Source organism: Ictalurus punctatus, chromosome 12 (genome assembly GCF_001660625.3).
Source record: "Ictalurus punctatus breed USDA103 chromosome 12, Coco_2.0, whole genome shotgun sequence".
Taxonomy (NCBI): domain Eukaryota; kingdom Metazoa; phylum Chordata; class Actinopteri; order Siluriformes; family Ictaluridae; genus Ictalurus; species Ictalurus punctatus.
In genome coordinates, this window is record NC_030427.2 from 697,123 (window position 1) to 714,604 (window position 17,482).

Below are 17,482 nucleotides of genomic sequence, written 5' to 3' on the forward strand. Positions count from 1 at the left end.
TATCTGTGTTTAATTAAAAACCTCACTTAATACAAGAAATTCATATCCTAAATGTTGCAAGTGATTAATCTGATCATTTTATTCACCTGTTTAATTATTACTTTCTAAATAATAAATGAATGTTCTGGATTCATGAGGAATGTTTACATTTTGTGTCCAAACTCAAAAGTTTAAACAAAGTGTATATTTATGATAATAAAGCACAAAGAACGTGAAACCTCAACACGTCTACAATCATCGATGAATTAAATATTAATTAAAAAAATTAAATTAAACAAGAGTAAGATGAAGTATATTTTTAATTAAAATGTAATTACAAAGGAGCACTTTTAAAGTGGATTTGATTTAAAATAATGATAAAGCTGTTTTTTTTATGTATTTGTATATCTTATCCTCTATCGTGTTTAAGAAGAAGAGAATAATTAAGCTTTTTATGAAATAATATTTGGGTTTATTTTATTTTATTTTCTCCTCACAGATTCAAATTTACGTCAACGTCCGTTACGCTGGTGACGTCACCGCGAGCGCGAGAAGTCGAACTGAGGAGTAGAAAGCGTTGTTAGTGTTAGTTCTGGCCCGTTTGGACCCAAACTAAAGTGAGTTTATTCGTTTCTGTGTAACCGAACCCGTTCTGTTTTGTGCTGTATAGTGTGTATGTGTGTAGTTAACAGTGTTAACACCTGTGTTTCAGGTGTATCAGTATGAAGCAGGCGGTGACGGCCCACTGATTCACTCTCGGAGCTCGGTTCACTAATGACCGAATCACCGAGGAACCGACCAAAGATAACTCACATCCGCACGGAGAAGAACAACAAGAGGAGGAGAAGTTAGAAATAACATTTTATAACTTTTTTTATTCACTCCTCTGGTTCAATATTAATGTTAATATTATACAAATATGCTAGCGGTGCTAGCTTTTGAGGAGGCAGTCCAGTCCACGCATGCGCAGTGTAATTAATGAGCAAGCTAATCGAAATGTGATTAGCAAATAGGTCGATGTTATTTTTGATTCTATTTAAAACGATGAATTCACTCTGTCAATAACTGCCCAGTCTGAGAATACTGCATGATTTACTTTTATAAGTGGACGTGGCAGAACGACATTTAGCTTCACTGGCTAATTAGAGCTCTTTTACTAGTTTAATGGTTGAGTCATCTGGCTTCGCGCATGCGCAGTGTGGGTTAAGGCGCTATAGTTCTCTTCTTTTGAATTATTATTATTATTATTATTATTATTATTATTATTATTATTATTATTATTATTATTATTGAGACCATTTGGGGTGAATTTGGAGCATGTGGGGGGTTCGAGTGACCCCAGAATGACCTATAAATATTCTTTTAATATCTCCAGAACTGAAGCAGCACAAACCAGCACAAACTATTCTGCCGATGTTTTGTGTTGGTGGGGGGTCCACCTTCACGCAGGTTGTGTGTGTGTGTGTGTGTGTGTGTGTGTGTGTGTGTGTGTGTGTTTGTATGCTCTTCAAATATCCAGGTGTTAGATGGTCAAGTGTGTAGTGTACAGATAGAGTGCACAATTTAAGAAATAGGAACCAGTCAGAGAGAGGACATCGTAATAAGAACAGGAAGCACTGACCAAATAAGGAAATAGATTAAACCGGTACACGGCGTATGGGAGGCAGGAGATCGTGACAGTTATGTTGAATTATAACGTGTTGGATTATAGAAATAAATAAAGTGGTACTGATGTGTGGGTGTGTGTGGGTGTGTTTTAGGATGAGCTGGAGTGGGGCAAAGAGAACTGCATTCAGATCAAACGGATACAAGAGGTTATGACTCTCACTCACTCGCACACATCTATACACACACTTCTTGACACAGATCCCTAACTATCATTTCTGGTGTGTGTGTGTTACAGGTGGCCGAGTTGTTTGAGGATCTGAAGAATTGAGTGTCACAATTCAACATGCACATCAGTGAAACTTCTCCCTCTGACTACACCAGCACGCACACACAGAAATTCATAGTGCAGGTAACACACACACACACACACACACACACACACACACACGAGTAGAACAGGTGTAGTTTAACAGCATATGTGTATATAGAGGCTTTTTTCTTCAGGTCAAAATATATACAGCAGGGGTGCCCAATATGTCGATCGCGATCGACTGGTCGATCGCAAAGGAAGTGCGGGTAGATCGCCATTAAAAAAAAAGATGTTAGTTGACGTACAGGGCAGCCAGTCTGAGATCTCGTCTTTTCTCTCACCATGCGTGTGCGATCAAGCGCGCCAGTGCTAAAGGCTAGCGAGCGAAATCGCGGGGAGAGGACATTTTTCAGTCTTTTAAAGACTTCATTGACAAAACCCAGCTCCCAGTGTGCAAATTGATATCAGTCAATGGTTGAGCAGCGCAAATGGATTCATTGCCAAGTGCAGGGAAGACGATGCTTTCCCTGACTTCCTTAACTACCACTGCATAATACACCAACAAGCCTTATGTGCAAGAATGCTAGACATGAAAGAGATCGTGGATGTGGCAACAAAGATCGCCTGTTCTATACGTGCTAGATCACTTCAAAGACAGCTGTTCCGTGCGCATCTGGAGAAGGCAGACTGCGACCAATCAGCTCCTGCTACACATTGACGTCAGATGGCTTAGTAGGGGTAATTCCTGCAGAGATTTCGAGAGCTCTGTCCGGAGATAAGCGAGTTTCCTTTTGCTGTTAAACATGCAGAATACACCCAGGTCAATGATGATCAGTGGTTGCTGGACTTTTTTTAACCGAGCATTTTTAACCGATCTGACAAACCTTAATTTGGAGCTGCAAGGAAAAGACAAAAATTAAAGGCAGTTAATGCCTTTAAACGGAAAATGCAACTTCTGTTCTCAGAGCTGCAGCGCCATGTTTTTGGGAACTTCCAAAACCTCGCATCAGAGCTGGAGACGCAGCGGAAGGCTTGTGCGCAGTTTAACATTGCACGCTACACGGAGCAGATTGACAGCTGTCGGTCAGAGTTTGACAGACGCTTTCAAGACTTTGCTTTATTGGAGGCATTCGCCACATTCATGTGCTACCCGTTTAGGGACAATGTTGAGGTTGATTCACTCGCATCGAAAATTGCAGCGCTGTTTCACCTGAACTCGTCTGAAGTGGAGGATGAGATTTTTTGAAACTACAGACTGACATTCAGCTGAAGTCCAGGGCTCATGGACAGTTCTGGAACTTACTCACAGCGGAAAAGTACCCAAACATGAGGAAATGTGCCACCTCCTTGACTGCATTATTTGGCTCTACTTATTTATGTGAGTCAGCCTTTTCCCTCATGAAGATCATTAAGTCCAAATACCGTTCCACAATGACTGATCATCATTTGGAGGCCTGCTTGAGGCTGGCTACCAGCAGCTACTGTCCGGACTATGCAACCCTGGCTGATTCTATTCAGTGCACGTTGTCAGAGTAAGGTAATGACCAAAAATGTACTGAATTGTAGCGTCCCATAAGGGTTCATGCAGTTATGCAAGGTACATGAACATATATTGTGTGTATGTGTGTGTGTGTGTATATATATATATATATATATATATATATATATATATATATATATATATATATATATATATATATATACACATATACACATACACACACAGTATATTTATTAAGTATACGCAGTGTATATATAAATATGTTTTGCATTTTTAGTGTAGGTAGATCTCTTTGACTGGTCATGTTAATAGTAGCTCGCAAGTCAAAAAAGTGTGGGCACCCCTGATATACAGTAAATATAAATATTAGTCATAATTCACTGCCTTAGAAGCACAAGCATCCAAAGTAAAATTGCAAATGCAGAGTTTAAAATTGTCACCATGACGACAAAGTCCAAGAAGTGTAACTTACTCCTGCAGAAAATAAATAATAATTATTATTAAGTATCAGTGATGTTTCCGTTGTTCAGGTGGCGATTGCAGGCGCATTTTATCCGAACTGCTTCCTCCAGGGAACTGTGGACGAGGCGCTCGCCTCCAAGGAGCTCTATGGAAACGACCCCAGGACCACCGTAGTGGTATTCAGTCAGCTTCCATTTAACTAGGGGATTAATAATATTATTATTATTAATAATAATAATAATAATAATAATAATAATAATAATAATAATATTTCTCTCTCTCCCTCCCTCCCTCTCTCTCTCTCTCAGGTGTGTAATCTCCCTCCATTTGCATTCCTCTACCATAAACAGCTCCAGTCTCTCTTCAGACACTGTGGTCAAGTCAAATCCATCTCCTTTAACAGCTCCAGGTGTGTGTGACACCTCTGTGTGTGTGTGTGTGTGTGTTTAATTGTGATTTTCTATAAACATGTATTGTGGGTCTGTGTGTATCAGGGCCTATGTAGAGTTCTACCGCTCGTAAATGAGAGGTTCTGGCGTTCTCCCAGAGGTCTCTCTGTCTCTCCTCCTCGCGCAGCAGAGACTTCCTCTCCATCTCAACGTTTAACCCGCTGGAGAGGTGGAGACTTGGGCAGGGGGGTAGTGTATCTCACACCTCAGATATACACGGTACACACACACACACACACACACACACACTGCAGCGAGCATCATCAGATGAGTCATAGTTACATTTTAAGTGAGAGTAGTCATGTGACCACATCCCCTAGACAGTGTGATGTTTAGATGATGTTCTGTACATTAGTGCTGTTCTGTTACAGGTCTCTCTCTCTGTGTCTCTCTCACTCACTGTGTGTGTGTGTGTGTGTGTGTGTGTGGGTCATGGAAGTGGGGTTTCCAGGCTCACGAGGCAAGTCTGGAGAAACAGAGGTGGCTGACAGTGGCCGTTAATACACGGGTGCTCTGCTCACTTCCTGTCTCACTTTATCCAAATCTTCTGTGTCTCGCCCCTTTCTCTGAAACTCACACCAAACCTGGGAACTACTACAGAGCCAAAATACTGCATGTCATGGGGAGTAATGTGGAGGTAACATCTGTACACACACACACGTACACCTACTAAACCTCCGTGATGGAGAATGGAGAGGTTACAGGAAAACTGCACATTGAGTGTACACGTGTGTGTGTGTGTGTGTGTGTGTGTGTGTACAGGTGTTCTTTGTGGACTTTGGAAACACTTCCAAGGTGCCATGTAACTCTCTCTGGAACTTCCTGCTGACCGGCAAGCTCTGTATTTCAGGTGTTGTCTCCATGGCAACAATTTAGATTTAATTTTTAAATTGAATTTTAAACATTAAACACTTAATCTCCAACAACACGTAGTTAATCCAAAATAGTGTGTACCAGAAGTGTATACTGAGGGGAGTGTGTGTGTGTTTGTTCAGGCTCAGGAGTTCAGCGTGGCGTGTTTGGCATCATCGGCACAGTCAGTCAAGAAGTCAGTGTTGCAGAGTAAAAGTCTTTTAATTCATTCAGTACAACAATATCAAGAAACACAAACAAACATCACAAGCTCTTCACACAACTTGGTGACGTCTTCCACGTCCTTCATCTGAAAACACACAGACGAAATAGAAATCACACACTGTTTATTAATTTGCGTAATTTTCTGCGGCTGGTTCATGTAAATACTTGTACAGTCAGGCAGGTGTTGATTGTTCAAGGAAACTTTTTATTTAAAAAAAAATAAATTCATCCCATCACAAAGCTTTTGGTGACGTCTTCCACCTCGTTCTGAAAAGACACAGACGAAATAGAAATCACACGCTGCAAGGACACAGCCAGGTTCTCTTTTACACACACCTGAGAGGAGATAAACCAGCTGAACTTTCTAATCTTACATTAAACATCCAACAAGCAGCTTTCGGGTCACAGTGACTACGTTTACATGGACAGCAGTAATCTAATTATTGACCTTACTCTGAGTAAGATAATAATGTGATTAAGGTGTTTACATGCGTCGCTTTTAGAATATTCCTTTCATGTTCCTGTTTTACATGTTTTAGAACATAATTAGATTAACAGCCCGCGTCATTACGTCACCGTGCCACGCCGTCCGACGTCCCTCCAGAATTTCACATATCAGCATACAGTTCGTCTTCGTTATGGAACCGTATACAGTTTTACATGTTTTTATTAAATTTTTTTTATGAACGATTCAAGTGCAGTTAATTATTTGTCATGCTATACATGCGAATACACAACTGCTTGAAGCCGTGGGCTGCGTCCCAGCAGCCGAGATACATGTATTTTTCCCCATTACAGGCCTGTAGTAGGAAAGTATGTGATTTGGGACACAGCCGAGCTCTCTTGTTCGCCGTAAAACTGCCGTGTGTGATCGTGTCCTGTCGCAAAATGCGGTGAAAACTCACACGACGTTCATAATGTGATTAAGGTGTTTACATGTGTGTAATACACGTCCATAATGCCACTAAAACAGGAATACTCCACCTGTCTTAATTAGATTATTGCTTACTTCGATTATGACCTTAATTAGATTAAGGTAAAAAATTGCTGTTTACATGGTAGTTTCTTAACTAGACTATGGTCTTAATCGGATCAAGAGTGGATTATTGTTGTCCATGTAAACGCAGCTAGTGAGAGATTAATGACAAGTTCCTGTAACACTTCTTCTGCTTTAAACTCGAACCTGAGGGTTACGACACCATCTCGAACTAAACCAACTTCTATCTACAAAGCTACAGTGCAGAAGAGTTACTCTGACCGGGGCAGGGGCTGGTAAGGTGTGAAAGCAGCTTGAAGTATTTCAGTGTAGTACATTCTGCTCAAGAGTCACTTTGGCTCCCTCCGCTCTAATCTTGGCCATCTGCTGGATCTGCTGGAGCATTCAGCGCAGCTAAGCGTGCTTGAGTTAGTTATCTTACTGTTTGTGCTGCGCTGCACGTTAAACACAGTCAGTCAAACAGGTGCGTAATGAACGCGCAGAGAGACAGAGAATAAGAGTGAATAAGTTCAGACGTTACCCGAACAAAACAGTGGCGTTATTGAGGAGTTGCTTGATCGGGTCCTGCGCAGGTGGTTCTTGCGGAGGCGGTCCTTGCGCACGGGATCTGGATCTGGATCGACGTCCGGACATGGTCCAGTTAATTTTTTTTCCACAGAAGTATATCTATGAATATATATACACTAAAATAACAACAATGAATGCAAACTTGTCCCAGTTTGTGAAGGTCAAACATGAGCACGCACCACACAGCGCTGACTGCCTCGTGCAGTGACGGTTAGCGCTTTTTCTTGTTAACAAAAACGTGTCGATTAATTTTTTTTTTTTTTTTTTTTTCTTCTTCATAAAGCAGAGTTAAGCTCGTCTTGGGAATACATTAAGAAGATTGAATACAAATTTTGTGTGTGTTAAAACAAATAAAAAAATGTTATGTGGAACCGTCATGCTACGCATGGTGGGGGGCAAAAAAAACGAGGCGCTTATGACCAAAAGGGTTTTTTTTTTATGTAATTCATAGAATTTCCATACTCAAAGCACTTTTAATACTTTTTTCATGTACAAAACTTGTTGAACAATTCGATTATTATAATTTAGATAAGGTAATTATCTGACTAAAACCGGCTGGCATTTGCTCGTTACTTATTACAAACGATTTAACTAGCATTAGTTTAAAAACAAGAACACAATTCTAAACAGAACTATAAAAATAAATATCAGATTTTGCTTAAACATCCTTACTGTGACTGTATACTCCTGAGGAAAGCGCAGTTTGAAAAACCTCCCTCACGCTGTATCAACCCACGCACACGTTTATTTTAAAATGTAAATTATATTATTTCATATTATATGGACTGATATTTAAAAAACAAAAGTCAAATAAAAGTACAATAAACTTTTCAACATAAGACACGGTACTATTTTCAGTGGAAGAATACCAGTTCAGTTTGGGGAGTGAGATGAACATCGGCGCTACATTTTCCTCTTTGACAATTAGAAGATGGCATGAGTTTCAATTCAAAATGGCATCTGTCCTCCAGATGGCGCTCAAACACAGACAAATACAGTACCTACAGACGGTTAAAAGCTTTCCTAAAACTCCCTTGTGGGGAGGAAGGACTGGTAATTACACCGTTTTTTAGTTATTACGAATGTTATACGACTTAAAATGAGTAATTTTTCCTGGTTTAAAAGGCTGTATTCTACTGCAGAAAATCTAAATGTAGCAACGGAATTTTAAAATGATTGTCAACTCAACAACTTGTGTTCATAATTATGGTAAATAACACTTAAATTACTTTTAAATAATGCGAAATAAAAGTGTGTGTGTGTGTGTGTGTTGAGCTATCCTGTTTGACATTAATCTTGGTTCGCTATTTCCTTAGAAAGCTATTAGCCTTTTTCCTAATATGGATCATTTTTGTGTTAGTCTACTTTTAATTAGGACTCTTTATTGTTTAAGATATTTAAAAATAAATATTTTATGCTTTATTGATAAATATTATATTTATCAATTAACCAACAGTATTTCTCATTGCTATTATTTTAATTCAGTTAACAGTTACCATGAGCAGAGAGAGAACATTTAACTGTTTATGACCTCCTGATTTAAAGCTTAAACAAGAAAAGATTGGTATCTGGACCGGTTTCAGCTGTAAATATCCTGATCGGAGCAACCCTAATGAACACCATTAAACTAAAGCGCTCTGCATCTGACGGGTAAATGAACTCACCCAATCACATCCTATATGAGATTATTCAGATATCTACACAATACACACAGAGCGGTTCGAGAACTGACTCCAGCCCAGAACCATGACAGTGGAAATGTCTAATAGTGCAGCTTTAAATATATTTAAGAGGAGCAGACTTCAAACACTGAGCATTGAGGTTTATTGTATTTGTTTACGAGGTAAACAGGTTAACGGTTGTTTTGTGCATACAGTCTGTAAAATGAACTGAAAATATTAGATTTAGTTTATCAGAAGGTAAATTAATGTGTCATGACTCACACTATGTTCCTAAATTCTGTCATAACTGACCAGCTCAAGTTTTCTCATGCCTACTTATATTTACTTATATTGTGGCACATTAATGTTACCATCTCTTAAAAAAAAAAAGAAAAAATGTTTAGAAAACAAAAAACCCCTAAACTTCAACTGTGCTCCTAAATTTTTGTAATTAGGATCACAAGTGCTCCTAAAAGAAATGGTCTTGCGTCTCTCCTCCTGTAAACACTGTTAAAGATTTGTACGTTAGCAGGAATGTAGCACAACATGGAGGTGAAAGCAGCGGTCAGTTCATTTAAATGTGAAAGTGCAATAAAAATATGTTGTCCCTAAAATCAATCAATAATCGTGATCAATAATCGAGATCTCAATATTGATCAAAAATAATCGTGATTATCATTTTGGCCATAATCGTGCAGCCTACCTGCATTATTAGATAAAAATCTTAAAAGTTCACGTGACATGGACGTTAAAGTCATTTGCTTATGTCATGTTTCATGTAGGTTATTTTTGCAGGAATGATGCCGTTTGTCAAGTCATGTCGGATTTCCCACGTTAAATCATAGCACTTCTTCTCTGTCGGCACCACATACGTGTTTGGGACGTATTTTCTCAGAGGCTTTGGCTGTAAATAATTAAATTACACACACAAAACGTCATTTTTATAAAAATGCATGCGATTAAAAAAAAAATCCTTCATACAAATATGAATCATCTGGATGTAACTTACAGGCGGAGGCTAGTATGCAAATTTTTCGTGAAGATTGAAAAAACAAGTGTATTAGTCACATGACACTGTAAGGAACAAAAAGAGTAACGGTACCTGGGGGGACGAGTGTAGCTTTTTACGTTTCTCTCCAGGGAAATTAAACCTCGTCCACTCCTTCTGGTAGAAGAAATACCTGAGTGAGAGGAAAAGGACTTTTTAAAGATATGACCAATATATGGTCAAAACACTTACAGACATGAGCATATTGGTGGTGTTTGTCCAAAAAGCTTACCTTCCAACACGATCGTTTTTTTTCAGTTCACTTTTGTTTGGACGATCATAGCGCTTCTTCTCTGTTGGCAACACACACCTCTTTAGGATGTATTTTCTAGGAGGCTTTGGCTGTAAATAATTAAACTACACACACAAAACGTGTTTTTTTTTTTTTTTTTTTTTTATAAAAAAAATCCTTATATAGGATTTCCCCCCAGTATAATCTCAAAAGTTGATGATTTCCATCATGAGATCGTGTTTGTTCTTCACAAACAGTACAATGTCTCTAAAGTACAGGGAAAATACGTTTTCTATTTAAAGTAATTATTTAATCAGAGTGAATTTGGAAGTGTCATGCTTAAAAACAAGCTTATTTATTTATTTATTTATTTATTATTTTTATTAATGAAAGGCAAAGCTGTTTTAAGAACATAATCCTAAAATCCACTAAAAAGTGGGCAGAGTGGAGTGTATTCTGAATGTTTTTTTAGGACAGAAATGTATGGTACAATTATAGTAGACTACATACACACTAAGTACTAATACTTGTGTTCAGTGGTATGTGAACAGTTTATGTAATTATAAACGTACAAATGATAGTTTATTGACATTTTAAATGAGGTGGTGGACATTAGTATCCACTAGGTGGCAGCAGTGCAGCTGTTATATCGCCTCACTGAGCAGTCTAGTGCTGTCTGAAACCTCTCCCTAGATCTTTTCACATCATCAATAGGTGATGTGTGTATGCTATAAGGCTGGTCTGTTTCATCTCCTTTAACTAGAATGACTATTGTCTCATGGCCTGTAGGGGGTTGTGGAATATATCCTTACAATTACAGGGGTCTCTGGCTAGAAGAAGCACTTTTCAGCCCTCAAAATGTCATGGAAACAATCTTTCCAGCCTAAGTTAAAATAAAACTTCAGAGACAGAGGGTTTGTAGATGCCAAAAAATTATCAAACTTTATTGAATCAATAAAGTGATTCACTCTGCAGAAACTCTAAAATATGCAAACACACACAAGCCCCTTTTATACCTTTCTTCACAGTGAACTCATCTTAGTTGGGATTTTACCTTTTCTCATTAAGAACAGACCAGTCTTCTTTGCACTATTAATTATTCATGTGTATATGATATGTTAGATTTGTGGAGCATGCGCAGTTAGTTGCTTTTTAGAAAGGTTTTATAAGGACAGTGTTTTTTTTTTTTTTTTTTTTTATCCAAAAAAAAGTAAAATACTTTTACTGGTTTGTTATATGCACCGTTAACTATAAAATCTGGAAAACAAGGTGTAAATTGATTAATAATCAGTGTCATATCCCCGCTGAGAGGGTCTTTAAACAGATTGTGAGTGAATTACAAAGACGAAAGAAAAACAGCAGAAGAACAAAAAATAAACACCCATGGACTTTAATAATAATATACAGTTATAATGCACACCTTCCAGCCAATCAGGATCCAGTATTCACACTGACCATGGTATAAGTGTAATTAATGCTTAAGATTCATAATGACTGTACGATATGTGTTGCTTTATTCCAAAGCTGCAGTTCATAGAAACCTCCTCACGGCTAAAGCTGCAGAGATGGAGGTCGAGGGGTCCATGAAGAGGCGGCTCCAGCTGGCATCAGATCGAGAGTGTGGGCACAAGAGCAGACTTTTGATAAAGGAGGGTATTTACAGTGTTTTAACTGCTGTGTTTTTTGCGCTATTATTAATTTGTTAAAACGTTCATATTATAGTCTATTTTTAATTGTTTATAAAAGTCCTTGCTGTTTTTAAGTGGCTGAATTAGTGTGTGTGCACGCGTGTGTGTGTGCGTGTTGGTAGCTGGGTGGGTATATAGTTCTGGTCGGAAGTTGACATACCCCTTGCAGGAGAAAGAGACCCTGTGTAATCTGTTTAGACGACTTTTACGCATGTTTTGCAGAGAGATCATTTTCACCTTGCTGTTTGGGTCTCTGTCCCACACTGTTACAGTGCAGAATTGAGAGCGCGCGAGGGAGATCGATTTTCTATCAGAAACAGTAACTATATAAAATGGACGTCAACACGCAGCACTCTGTGAGGTCATTTCTCGCTCTCAACAGAGTAGTTGTGATTGTTCAGTGTTTACGACGGGGCCAAAACATTCAAGGCCGTGGTGTATTTTGACTGTTCCTGTAGCATAATCTCACCAAACTGTGTGTACACGAGTCCACAGACACTGAGTCTATTCACAGTTCCATGCTGTGTAGATGTTCTGCTCATCCTCACTGTACCGTAAAGGTCAGAACCTCACATCTGTAACCTTGTAGCTTTCCTTAATCAACACGACTGCAACCAAGCTTGTGTAGCACTACTATTTTTAGATCTCCGCCTCTCAAAAGTATTGGCGCCCTGCGCGTCCGCCTCTCAAATCTATTGGCGCCCTATGCGGCCGGCTCTCAAATCTATCGCCGCCCTACGCGGCCGGCTCTCAAATGTATTGGCGCCCTACGCGTCCGGCTCTCAAAACTATTGGTGCCCTTAGTGTCGGCTCTCAAAAGTATTGGCGCCCTTCACGGGCAGCTCTCAAAAGTATTGGCACCCGATCCAAATTTTGCCACAGCAAGCACCACTCACATTTTCTTCAGGAAATGTCCCTTAAAATAATAAAAGTCTCTCACTAGGCTGTGTGTCGAGATAAACGTAAAAACATCTTGAGCTTGTGTTCACCACAGACCTTATTTCCGGCATTTAACCCAAAACCCCATTGACGGAAGTGCTAATACGCTGAATCGTTTCTGGGTTTCACGACTCATTCCTGCAGCACTCTGTAAGACGGGCTGTTGTTATCAAACCATTGAAATCGGATAAGCGCTTTGGTAATGATTCTTTAAATGAACCGATTCAGAATCCTCTTCTTGAATCGTTTGAGTCTTTCTCACTCGGTCAGGGTTGCACGTGTGGGTTGCTTTTCCTGCACGTGTAATCAGCATGTGTTCACAGACCGTAAATCCCGACCCCATGGTAGACACTCGACAGAAATTTCATACTAAAGTATTTTATATTTTCTGGGTCTAAACAGAGCAGAAGTATTGCTAACGTGTTGTACAGATTCTATTGGACTGGTGAACTGTGAGGATTTGTATATTTAACCCAGTTTAATATGGCCTGCTTTGTTCAGTCAGAGACAAGTAAATCTGTTCTAATGTTGATTTATTTTCCATAGATAAAACAAATGTTTGCTTACACATGAATACGTACTTTATGCCTTCAGAATGGTGGAGATTTGTCTCTTGACTATTTTAAATTTGGTTCTCTTCAACAGGTTGTGTTTGAGTTGTGCAGGCTTGTGTCACCTGACTTAAAGAAGGCATTGTTTGAAGGGCTTGATCAGCACCTCCCACGGCTCCTGCAGTTGTACAACACCGAGAGGCAGTGAAATACCCGAAATCCAACATGTGATGACCCGCATTGATCAAGAGGTAAGTCTAATGGACTTTAGTTTGTTCTGCTCCAGAAATGAGCCGATATCCAGCAGAACAGCACTGATAGTTGTGTAATAGACGTGCACAGTAGAGCTGTCGTGATTAATTAATAATCTTATAAATGTGATTACTTGATGGCCGTAGACAAAACTCTATACAAGTGAAATGTTTTGTTGAAGTTCAGATGAAACTCTGATGTACAGAATCTTCAACAGAGTTCTGCAGAAAGATTTTGAATGCCTGTCACTCACCAGAACAAATTTGCAGGTGATCAGTCTGTCTAAAAGAAAAAATCTAAACACACAATATAAAATTCCTGCAGTGTGAATAAAGCCTTTGTGTTGCTTTTAGCAAACATGTCTAGTACTCTCGGTTCAATGTACACAATTTACCCCATTTAAATGCATTTTGGAAATTGTTCCACATGGCCTTAAAGTGTGAATATTCACTGTACGCCAAATAAGTAATCAAAGAACGGAACTGAATTTTTTCTTCTCTAATGGACCATTAATCACAATTATAAAAGATGATGCATCAGGTACAAAGTATCAGGGCCCCCCCCCCCCCCCCCAAAAAAAAAAAATAGGTGCATGACTTCTGCTGCACCATTTCCACTGTGTGTGTGTGTGTGTGTGTGTGTGTGTGTGTGTGTGTGTGTGTTTACAAATCACTTTGAGGTAAAAATATTTTAAGGCAGCCACTTTCACCTTCCTACAACAATTGGTGACTGGTCTGAGGTGAAGCTTCTTGTCATGTTACTGTGGTCATGGATCACATTGTGGGGATCTCTGTAATGTAACCGTTTCTGTAATTATCCTTACTTGCCTTTGCTCTTTTGTGCTTCTGTGTCTTCTGTTGGTGCTTTATACTGCTTTTTAGGGCCCAAGCACCTCTGCTGCGAAGCCCTATTGGATCTGCTCCTTTTTTAAATTATTATTAATTTTTTCATGCATTCGTGTCGTTTTTAAGTGCCTAAACGTACCTGAAAACTCACGAAACTTGGCAAACGCGCCAGCACTGGTGAAAATTTAAGTTACGTAGGGCATGGTCGAGGAGCTCCATAGCACCCCCGAATGCAGGCGATGGTCAGGGTGAAGTTGCTCCGATGTGCACGTGATGTACCATAGTCATTGCTCTCAAAGTTCATCAAGGTTCACATGGTTGTATCTGACTCCACCCAACAGGAAGTTGGTCATGTTGGATGAAATGTTGGATTTTAAAAGTTTCCCATGGTGTTTTGAGAGACTTAACATGGCTGAAAATCCATGAAACTTTGCAGATGCATTTGTCTTACGACATTAATTGATGTGATGTTGCATTTTATCATAGTTGTGCCTCATAGGCTCCATAGCGCCCCCTATGTTTTAAATGCACATTTGACATCATTGGAATGCTCAAACTATTATTTCACACACTTGTTAAAGTATGGCAAAATTATGTTTATTTGGTCATTTAACTTAGGTGTGGCAAAACTAAACTCAGCAGGAAGTCAGCATTTTGATTTTTCTCTTAATTTTTTCCTCCGTTTTTTGCCATTTCCAGGCCTTGTACTTTAAGGTACTCCTCCTGGAGCTTTCATCAGATCGGCATCACGTTCAGTCAGTCTCATCTACAGGCATTGACGATGCTAAATTGCGAAGCTTTTGAATTTTTGCTGCTCGCCATGGGCGTGGCGCTCTCACAAATTTAGAAGTTTCACCATGAAAAAGGAAGTTGTAATAACTCAAACCTAGAATGTCCAATCTAGGGATGTCACGATACCAAAAATCTAGTAGTCGGTACTGATACCAGCAAAAATACTCGATACCATGGTGTGTATAAATAAATAATACTTTTAACTCCTTTGTTTAAACACTTGAGTATTATAAAAAACAATAGTGGCAACAGTCACATAATATAAAAAAAGCAATTACAAAATAGATATATAATAAATATGTAGGCATAAAATGTTTTTTCTTCGAGATGTTCTGAAATGAGGTCTGGTTTCGGTGTATAGTTTGGGGATCTCTGTATACATGAAGTAAGAGAGAGGGGGTAGGTGGAGCAATTTCATTTTAGCCCAGAACCTTTAGCTTGCCTTTGCCAGGAGGTTCAGACTTGGCTTTCAACAAGATAAAGAGCCAAGCATACTTCCAAATGAACACACAAATGCTTCAAGAAACTCAAAATCAGTGTTTTACAATGAGCTTAAAATGTCCTCCATGGTGGCATGGACCAGGACCCCTCGGTCTGCAGCATTACAGGAAGATTTCAGGTTAGACATTATGGGAAGAGTCTCGGTGCTGTTATTGTCTCTGGGGCAGACATCCGTTAACATTGTGACCCCTTCCCTGGAGAGAACAGCATTACAATTCTGAAAACAGTTTTTGTAAATAATAATTCACTACTTAAAGCATGTACCCGAGCTCCTGCTACGCAGTAACTAAAACTGTCTGCAACTCACGTGTTACTTCATTCTTTAGTTCCTTCTCTTAAGTGCAGAGCCTCTGTCAGATTGTGTGATTGATAAAGAAAAGCACATAAATGACAAAATACCAGTTTGAGTGCCTAGTGGTCTAATGAGGAAATGCTCTTTGGAAGCTCAATATATGCACTTATCCGTTTGCATTTTGATTTGGCTGTTAGTGCTGGGGATGTCCTTAAGGTGGTGTGCTGCTTTTGGCAGATTTAGTCATTCTCTTTAGTCACATGAGCACTAATGGTTTTTCTAAATTTTTATGTCGTTTATTTTGGATACAGGCAGAGGAAGCTCAGCGAAAGCTTAAGAGACAGAATGGAGAGGACCCAGGTAAGCTATTTCTTCAGTGATTGTAGTCATATCTGAAAATGATTGGTCAGTTGAATGCAGATTGCTGAAGTGTGAGTGTCTGTGTGTGTCGTAGCCCTGCCTCCATTCTGCCCACTGTTTGCCAGCTTGGGAAACATTCTGCAGTGTGACGTGCTGCTTGGCATGCTGGGAGCTGTGCTGCAGTGGGCTATGGAGCCCAGTGGAGGACACTGGTCTGAGTCCATGCTGCAGAGGGTAAATGTTTTGATGTTTTGTTAAAATGACATGATAGTGTAGTAAATTCAACAAAATTCCACTTGCTATGCTGTGTTCATGAGCATCACTTTTTAATGACTGAGTAGTGTTCACAATTCTGTATGTGTGTGTTGCTACAGGTGCTGCACTTGATAGGCATGGCTCTGCTGGAGGAGCAGCAACAGCTAGAGAACATTGGGGATGACGATGAAGTTACTTTCAACTTCACCCTCAAAATCTCCCGTAAGTTTTGTACATCATCTCACACAATAGAAAGTCTCAAGCCTGTATCACAGGTCCCGGTGAAGCCCCCGGCAACACTACAAGCATCCTGGCTCTGTTAGAGACCTTGCAGTGCACGCCTCACTTGGAAGTGCACAAAGACATGATTCGCTGGATCCTTAAAGTAAAATTACATCTTGATTATGTTTGCAATTTGCCTTACTCTCTCTATGCATGCACCTAATATGTCCAGCAGGTGGCAGCCTAGCATGTTTTACAATTCGCTCACTGAAGGTAGGTGCAACATACAAAAGATGAGCGTTTTTACCATGAAGTTTAAAGCAGTGCTGCATCATCAAGACCTGTTTGAAATCCAAGCAGTGCAACACCACTCAAGGTGGCGTGGCCGGTAGGCAAAGCAGCACCTCTCACCACGGAGAAGCACAAATGCTTCACTGTCCCAAAGCGGTTTTGCTGCTGATCATCTGTAGGTGGCCCTAGGGGTGTTTTGATGTGGATTATTGTGCGTGTTACTTAAAAGCTGTATGTCAACATGAATATTTAAATGACATGTAAGGATTGCTTACTACACAAACTGAACTTCCATGCACTGTGATGTATGCATTTTACTTTCCATATACTGAAAACTGTCAGGACACCTGCACCAGGCAGAACATGTACATATGAAGGCCATGGTGTAGGCCAGGGCTAATGATGTATTGCAGTATGTACTTTGAAGAGAAACAGGCAAATTAAATGTTAGTAAAATTGTAATGCATCTTCAGTATTTAATGGTATGGTGTGTGTGTATATACTTTTTAGTGCACAAATGTGTTCTATTGAACATCTGCTTAGTTTTGCAGACTTTGATTGTGTGTGCATGTAGTTCTAACTGCACTGTTGTATCGTTTTTTC

At 39.5% G+C, this 17,482-nt stretch overlaps 1 protein-coding gene across 6 annotated transcripts; it reads left to right on the plus strand.

Annotated features, from left to right (window-relative positions):
* Positions 1-522: 522 nt before the first annotated feature.
* On the plus strand, positions 523-17,455 carry LOC108262090 (E3 ubiquitin-protein ligase UBR2-like). Of its 6 annotated transcripts, none has more exons than XR_008397363.1 (11): positions 523-596; positions 692-826; positions 1,740-1,996; positions 3,929-4,036; positions 4,169-4,269; positions 4,355-4,528; positions 4,749-4,946; positions 5,072-5,159; positions 5,305-5,357; positions 11,416-12,892; positions 13,164-13,302. XR_008397363.1 is itself a non-coding variant. In XM_053684397.1 (10 exons), the coding sequence occupies exons 7-10, from the start codon at positions 13,300-13,302 to the stop codon at positions 16,687-16,689; spliced, it is 414 nt and encodes a 137-aa protein (XP_053540372.1). In that variant the 5' UTR covers positions 3,805-4,036; positions 4,169-4,269; positions 4,355-4,528; positions 4,749-4,946; positions 5,072-5,159; positions 5,305-5,357; positions 11,416-13,299; the 3' UTR covers positions 16,690-17,455. The 6 variants fall into 6 exon arrangements, 1 of the variants encoding a protein (XP_053540372.1); XR_008397359.1 differs by having other exon boundaries at positions 1,740-1,793; positions 1,883-1,996; positions 11,416-13,302; XR_008397360.1 differs by having other exon boundaries at positions 4,761-4,946; positions 11,416-13,302.
* The last annotated feature ends 27 nt before the right edge of the window (positions 17,456-17,482 follow it).